We start from the raw sequence: 7,619 nt of genomic DNA, 5'->3' as shown, positions 1-7,619 counted from the left end.
TCACAGACCCCGAGTCCTGACTCAGCATCACCACCTGGGGGCCAAGCCCTGTTCCCCGAGGCTTGGGCTGGAGCTGTCCGAGTAGTCAAGGGACTTCCAGGTGCGGCTCTGATGCGGCGTTCAGTTGGGGGCCCTGCCGTGGCCGCAGAGTCTGGGGTCTGTGGCCCGGACCCGGCACCGATCAGCGGGGCAGTTTTCGTGGACCACAAGGAGTGACTTCTGGGCTGAGGGCCTTGGAAAACCAAGTGCTTTCAGAAATTTAGCACCTGACCCAGTGAGTTGTGTTTTTTTTTAAGATTTTATTTATTTATTTGACAGACAGAGATCACAAGGAGGCAGAGAGGCAGGCAGAGAGAGAGGAGGAAGTGGTTCCCCACTGAGCAGAGAGCCCGATGCGGGGCTCGATCCCAGGACCCTGAGATCATGACCTGAGCTGAAGGCAGAGGCTTTAACCCACTGAGCCACCCAGGTGCCCTGACGCAGTGACTTTTAAATGGATGCCCCCTGCTTCTCTGTCCCCATGGGTGACTCGGAGTGATTATCAAAGCCCTGACTCCCATGGCACGAGCCAGACGGGACCCTTTACACGGAGCTCAGGTCGGAGCCTCGGGATCCAGACCCTGTGGTGTGTGTCCCCCAGGAGCTGGGCTGGGAAGGGGCCTGTGGCAGCCCCAGCTGGAGGAGCCGGCAAGGGGAAGCTGATCTTCACCACGGTGCTTTCCGAGAGCCGTTGTCTGGATATGAATGTGCAGGTGCATGTGTGGGGACGTACGACATGTGAGTTTGCCTGTAAACATTGCCTGAGTGTGCATTGTGTGTGTGTAAATTGGTGAGTGAGCATGTGTGTGCGTGTGCATGGGAACATGCGTGAGTGTGCACACGTGAGTGTGAGTGCGTGTGGATGAGGCTTGCGGGGCAGTGCCCGGTGAGTTGCTCGCTGGAGGGAGCGGAGACCTGGGGGCAGGGCCAAGCCGGTGAAGTTGACCGCGGGAGGGGTGACGGGGTGATGGAAGGTGGCTTCTGGAAGGCGGCAGCGAGGGCGGGGTGTGGAGCGGGAGGGCGTGGGTGGGGGGAGCAGGGTGAAGGGGAGCCCTGGGTTGCGGTGTGGGTACCACTGTGGAAGAAGCCGCCGTCCCTCTGGGTGCAGCCTGGGTCCCTGTTCTGCCCAGAGGCGAGCTGAGCCTGTGGCTGCAGGGCCAGCCCCACCGGCGAGTGGGCCCAGGGCCACCTGGAGGGACAAGGGAGCCACCTCCCGATGGACGTGCCCAGGTGCGCGGGAGAAGGGAGAGAGCCTTTGGAATTTTTGTCCCGAGATTTTCCGGAGACACTCTTGGCATAAAATCACATTAGTGGATTTTCAAGCAAAGGACAACTCTGCACGTTTCTCAGAATTCTGAGCATTGTGGGGATTTATGCTGGGAACACGGCCTCACCAAGACACATGTTTGCATATGGAAGGCCCCACTTTGCAGAGGGGACACAGTGTTCCTCTTCCCTGAAATCCGAGTTCTGACCCGAACAGCCAGGCCCTGCCCTTTGGACGGTAGCTGACTGATGACATGCACGGTGCCCTGAGCTGGGGACAGCTGGGGACACATCATAGCGGCTACGTGGCTGAGCCCAGTCCTGGGGGGAGGGTGGGCTGAGACCCCCGCCAGAGCCTAGGGAAGACGGGGTGTTGAGGGGACGTGGGAGCTGAAGTAGAATGTCATGGCGAAAGCAGTGTGTGTGATGGCATGAGTGGGTGTGAGTGTGCGTGGGCGAGCCAGGGTGTCTGTGTAAGTGTGCCAGTGCCTTCTGGCTCTGCCTCTTCTGTGGTCTCTGCCGTGAGCCAGGAAACCTCCTAAGCCAGCTGGCGGCCGCGCCCCACGCGATTCACAGGGTCAAGGGCCCCGGGGGTCCTCATGTGGACAGGGAAGCCCACCACCCCTGCACCCCTGTGGCCCGGGGACTGTCTCTGGAAGAGGCCCAGCACCCAGCCCCATGCTGGGCACCCAGGAGAGGCAGAGCCCCTGCTCTACACAGGTCCGGGAGAGGGTACGGGGAGACCCAAGTCTGCCTGGGACGTGCCTCTGCCCGCACTTCCAGGGTCCACCAGCCCTGTGACCCTCTTCTGCCTGCCGGACACCAGCCGCTGTGGTCTTCTGTCCCTGGAGCCGCCCCAGGGTTCGCTTGGAAACCCTCAGGACAGGACAGTGCAGAGCAGGGTGCGGGTGGTGCCCAGCCAGTGGCTTGGGCCAGATGGAGATGGGGTGTCCCGAGGGCGCTGGGGTCTGAGCAGGCGGGATTCTGGCCCCGGGCGTGCATGGACGACCCGCCCTCTGGGTCTTTGGCTGGTGAAGGTCTCAGAGGCAACACTTGTTCCACAAGAACTGGAAAGCTGAGCATTTTTTAAAGTTCCTGTTTGGCCACAGACTGGCGGCCCCGGGCCAGGCTCTCCCGGCTGTTGGCTGTTGCAGGGTCTCTGAGCGCATGTGGGCTGGGGCTGTCCAGGGGTTCCCAGCCCCTGCCCTGGCCCCAGCAGACCCCTTCCCAGGGCCAGGTCCCGGAGGGAGGGGAGCCTCTCCATCTGTGGCTGCTGCAAAGACCCAGGAGAAGTCGCCCCAGGGCCTGTCACCTTATCTAGAGCCTTTCGCCTTTGGCGACAGGGGAGAGGTGGGGGGAGAGCCTCCCCGCTGCAGGAGCCGGGGAGGGGCGCGGCCTGTGGGCGGGGAGGGCGGAGCCAGCTGGCCCCGCCCCCGGCGCGCAGACCCCGCCCGCGGCTCCTCCGGGGCGCACAGCCCTGATGGCTCCTCTCCCCTGCGGCCGCGTGGGCCCGCCGCTGCTGCTGCTGCTGCTGCTGCCGCTGCTGCTCACCTACCGCCCCGCCGCCGCCCAGGCTAACCTACTGAGCCTGAACTGGCTGTGGTCCACTAGGACAGACGAGCCCCCGGCCGAACTGGTCTCCGCGCCCTTGCAGAGCCCCCATGTGCAGCCCAGGGAGGACACCACCACGCACTCGGCCCCCCGGCATGGTCCCTCAGAGCAGGGGAGAGCCCCTGCCAACCCCGTACTCCCCGTGGAGAGGCTGGAGACCGGCCAGGGCAGGGCCTCCACCACACCCGCTGCCTCCACCGCCGGCCCGGACATGAAGGAGGAGAACATCGCCGGCGTGGGAGCCAAGATCCTGCATGTGGCTCAGGGCATCCGGAGCTTTGTCCAGCTGTGGGATGACACCACGACCCCCGCGGGTTCCCCTGCGGCAGAGACGCAAGCCCCTGTGACCCCCGCAGCCCCCCTCACGCTGGCCGGGCCCTCCAGCGCCCCGCAAGAGAACGGCACCACTCTTTGGCTGGGCAGTATGGCCCTGAGCTCTCCAGACACCCCAAGGATGGAGGCCGGAACCCCGCCGGGGCCCACCCAGCTGCCTCCCTTCCCGGGCGGGCCCTCGCTGCCGCCACCTTCTCCAGGTAGAGCTTCTCTGTCCTCCGCGCTGGGTGGGGCCCCTCCCTGGGGGAGCCAGCCGTCCCCGGGGTGGCCCCAGGATCCGGACAGTGGAGGACTCCTGCCCGTGGCAGCCCGTCCCAGCCAGCGGCACCGACGCCCTGACATCCGCAAGCCCTCGCCACATCTGCTTGCCCTGGTGGCGGGTCCCCCGGGCGCCCTTGCTTCTCCCTCGGCTCTCTCCTCCGACCCCCCCACGCTGGTGGCTCGGATCCCACTCTTCTCTGTAACTGTGGACAAGGGTGCTTGGGCTCCTTACGGGGCTGACTCTGTGGGGCCGGGTCTTGCTGGTGTCTCCGCGCTGCTGGGGGCGGCCCCGCTGACCCCCACCGGGCAGCCCGTGCCCGGGGCCGCTGGCCGCTGCCTGCCGCTGCCTCCCTCCCTGCCGGTCTGCGGCCGCCTGGGCATCGGGCGCTCGTGGCTGCCCAACCACCTGCACCACGGGAGCAGCGAGGAGGTGCAGGCCGCCGCCCGGGCCTGGGGGGGCCTCCTCCAGACGCGCTGCCACCGTTTCCTCGCCTGGTTCTTCTGCCTGCTGCTGGCCCCGCCCTGTGCCGCCGGCCTGCTGCCCGCGCCCCCGCCCTGCCGCCAGTTCTGCGAGGCCCTGGAGGACGCGTGCTGGAGCCACCTGGACGGGGGCGGGCTGCCGGTCCCCTGCGCCTCGCTCCCGGCCCGGGAGGACGGCTACTGCGTGTTCATCGGGCCGGGTGCAGGTAACTGGCCGGCTCTCCTCCCCGCCCTGTCCCTCTGGCCTGCCAGGTGAGCTCGGCCCGGCTGCAGGGAACCCGGCACAGAGGCCCCCGTCCCATGCATGATGTGGGCGAGAGGCAGAGGGGCTGAGATGCTGCCTTAGCAGGGGAAAGGCTGAGCTCCGGAGGGGAGAGAGGGCTCGTGACCCTGGCTCTGCGCACGACAGGCGCCAGCTCTCAGCAGCAGCCCTGCCTGAGCACCGTGGCTCGTCCAGTCCTCCCCACGGCTCCGGGAGAGCCCGTGACACAGCTCAGTGTCCAGAGGGGACACTGAGGCACGGAGCGGTGACCTCCCTGAGGGAGCCAGGATTCCAGCCAAATTCTGGCCCCTCCTCTGGGCTGTTGTGGCCCAGCCTGCATGGCTGGGGGTTGTGGGGCCCGATGCGGGAGGGAGAGAACTTGTTCAGAAGGTCAAGGGGTCACTGTAGGCAGTGAGTCTGCCAAGGTCACAGAGCTGTCCCAGCCGGCGTCTGGGAGTGCAGGGCCACTGCTGGGCCTCTCCCCCAGCCTGAACTGTGCCCCCGTCGCCATGTGGTTTGCAGGGGACAGGGCGAGGCCGTAGCCCAAGAGAGGCCCTGCCAGCTGCCTCTGCGTCCCCGGGAGGGCCTCTGAGCGGTGTGGGTGCTCCTGCTCGCCCTCAAGGCCTCGGCCCCACTCCAGGGGTCTGGGTGTCCTGCTTCCCTGCCCTTGGGGGCAGCCTTGACCTGCTTCAGTCCTGGGGCTCGCTGGGCTTTGGAGTGACCCCAAGGTGGGGTTGTCACCCTGCTGGGGCCCTGGGGGACGTGCATGGGTGAGTTCCTGGCTCCTGTGCCCAGCTCCACCGAGGAAGGGAGCGGGAGGGGCGGAGGAAGGGGCTCCAGCAGCCACAGACAGGTGAGTGGGGGAGGCTGAGCCCCGCGTGCGAGCGGGAGTTACCAGGAGGTAACTCGGCAGAGGAGCCACACCGGGCGGCTCTGGAAGACCCGGTGGGTGCCGAGCGGAGAGGCCCGTGGCTGCCTGAGAGCTGGGGTCCAGGGGAGGCAGGGGCGCACCCGGGGCTGCTGGTGGGGGGGGCTCGATGTCCCCGCGTGTAGTGAGGCCTCGGTGAGCTGTTTGCTCCCACAGGCGCTCGTCGCCCGAACACCTGATGCCAGGCTGGCGTGGCCTCCTCGAGGGTCTGTGCCATGGCCGTGGCCGTGAGCCGTGTGTGGGCGCCCAGCACTGCAGTGAGGCCTCCGGGCTGCTGAGCCTCAGCCCGCCTCCTCTGCCCCTGGGGCGGGAGCGCCGGGCCTGCCCACGTGTCTTGCCTGCGCCGGGCCTGCGCACACGTGGGTCCTGCTGCCTGCCCGGCCGGTCTCCTCGGTCTGGGGGCTCGGCCACACTGGGTGCGGGCTGGGAGCTAGGGTGAGGCGGTGCTCACGTGGCCTGGGCAGGGAGGTGTGGGGCGGGGACCGTCTCTGAGTGCAGCTGCCTTGCTTAGCCGAGTGGCCTGACAGGGACTTCTTACCGGACATCTGCACACGTTGGCAGGGCCCCCGGGCCGTCAGGGAGGCTGTGTTTCCGGCAGAGCCCTGGGGGACTCCTCAGGCAGTGCTCACTGCCCACGCCCCCTCAGGCCACAGGTGGGGGTCAGGAATTTATCATCGTGAGGGTCCCTCGTGGGTGTGGCCTGGCTGGGGAGGGTCCTGGGGGAGCCAGGGTTTGGGCTGGGAACATCATCCCTCCTCCGGCCTCCCAGCAGGGGATGCCACCACTGCCAGGCCCCTGGGCCTTTCCATCCCCACCTGATGGGGACAGGCAGAGCAGGGGGAAGGCTCTGATCAGGAGGGATCCCCAGCCCCTCCTCCCTGTGGGTGGCTGGTCTCTGGTGATGAGTGTGAGGACCCGGGCTGAGTGAGGGCCCGGGCTACATGGGAATCGGAAGGCTCTGGGGTGCGGGGAGCGTGGAGGGGGTGAGGTGCTCTGTAGGGGAAGGAGACCCAAAGGGGGGGTGCCGCATCGTTCCTAGGACCCAACCAGAGCTGCCCACAGCGGCTTCCCCCTGAGGCCGCGCTGTTTCAGTCCTTTCCATCAAGTGTGTCCAGTGTGGGGGCCCCAGGCTCCAGGGCAGAGATGGCCCCCACCCCCTTCACCCTCGGGCAGGGGTGTGTGGACGGGTCACCTGGTAAGGCCGCAGCTCTGTCCAGCCTGCCGGACGTGTCCTTCCTTACCTGCTTCCCTCCTGTCCGCACGGAGAGAGCGGGTTGGGGAGGGGCTGACGCCAGCCCTGGGCAGGGGGACCGTGTAGCCACTGGTTGGGGCCCAGGGAGGCGGCTGAGAGGAGAGAGCTCTTGGGGGAGCCCCTGTGCCGTGGCTGGAGCCAGCCGTGTGTCAGCATGCTGTGGGGGACTTGGTGCCGTGTCTGTCTATGTCCCTCAGGCCTCAGGGAAAAGTGAGTAGGGCCTCTACACAGGGGAGGGTCAGCCAGCAAGGCGACTGCCCCTGGGGAAGGGGGCACCGAGTGGGGCATGGCCGCAGGACTGTGACGGGCAGCCTGGGCTTTGCTCTCTGTGCACATTTCCTGATGTTCCTGGGAATGACGGTGAAGACAGGTCCTGTTCTGAGCCTGGGAGCAGCTGTTGTTCCTGTCTGCAGGGGAGAAACTGAGGTCTGGCGGGAATAAAGATGTGTGTGTGCCTCATGGCTAGCAAGAGCGAGCTGGAAGGGGGACGCGGGCAGTCTAGCCCCAGGACTGGGCGTGAGCACCCCACGGACGCCCGGCAGGCAGAGCCCCAGGCCGCAGGGCCCCAGCCAGTGGGGTCTCGTCACTGCCACGATTCCAAGGCCGGCACTGACTTCTGGGGAGGGTGCCCAGCCCGTCTGTCACGGACCCACCAAGTGTGCAGGCTTCCCGGCTGCTGGGCTTCCACCCCCGCCTGTAATGACCCGTGAACTCCGCAACGGCAGACGTAACTGCTGCGGTAACTGGAGGCTTCCCGCTGACTCTGACGTGAGAGCGTAGGACCACCTCCACGGAGATCCTTAGTCTCGCCGCCCGCCTCTTGCCAACCTACGAATTTTGGTTTGAGGACCTTGGCTGAGCTGTCCCGCAGGTCCCAGTCGTGGCTTCAGCTTTCCTGCAGGGATGTCAGGTGCACAGAACAGTGGATGGGCTTGTCTGCGGGTAAGGAGACACGTGGCGCTCGGGATGGGGCTTCCCGGACTGTCCGCCCCGTGGCCATCGGGGTCACCATTGTCTCTGGCAGTTATCCCTTACTGCTGAGGAAGGCTGACGTGGGACATCATGCAGACGGGAGCTCACCTGCGGCCTCCCTGAGGAGGAGCAAGATAAGATGGTGTGGTGGCGGTTGGACTCTCCATGTGGGGTCATCTCCCTGACCATGTCCTTCCCCTTGGTGAAGGATCTGT

At 66.5% G+C, this 7,619-nt stretch overlaps 1 protein-coding gene across 1 annotated transcript in view; it reads left to right on the top strand.

The window, feature by feature from the left end:
* Nucleotides 1-2,785: 2,785 nt before the first annotated feature.
* The window catches only part of COL18A1 (collagen type XVIII alpha 1 chain), a 47,847-nt gene continuing 43,013 nt past the window's right edge, over nucleotides 2,786-7,619 (top strand). The window contains exon 1 of the mRNA XM_032865204.1: nucleotides 2,786-4,196. Coding sequence (XP_032721095.1) covers nucleotides 2,786-4,196 — 1,411 coding nt within the window. The remainder of the gene's footprint in view (nucleotides 4,197-7,619) is intronic.

Source organism: Lontra canadensis, unplaced genomic scaffold, assembly GCF_010015895.1.
Source record: "Lontra canadensis isolate GAN:19392208 unplaced genomic scaffold, GSC_riverotter_1.0 scaffold29, whole genome shotgun sequence".
Lineage (NCBI taxonomy): Eukaryota > Metazoa > Chordata > Mammalia > Carnivora > Mustelidae > Lontra > Lontra canadensis.
Note: the sequence above shows the minus strand (reverse complement) of the source record. Positions and strands in the feature narration are given on the sequence as shown.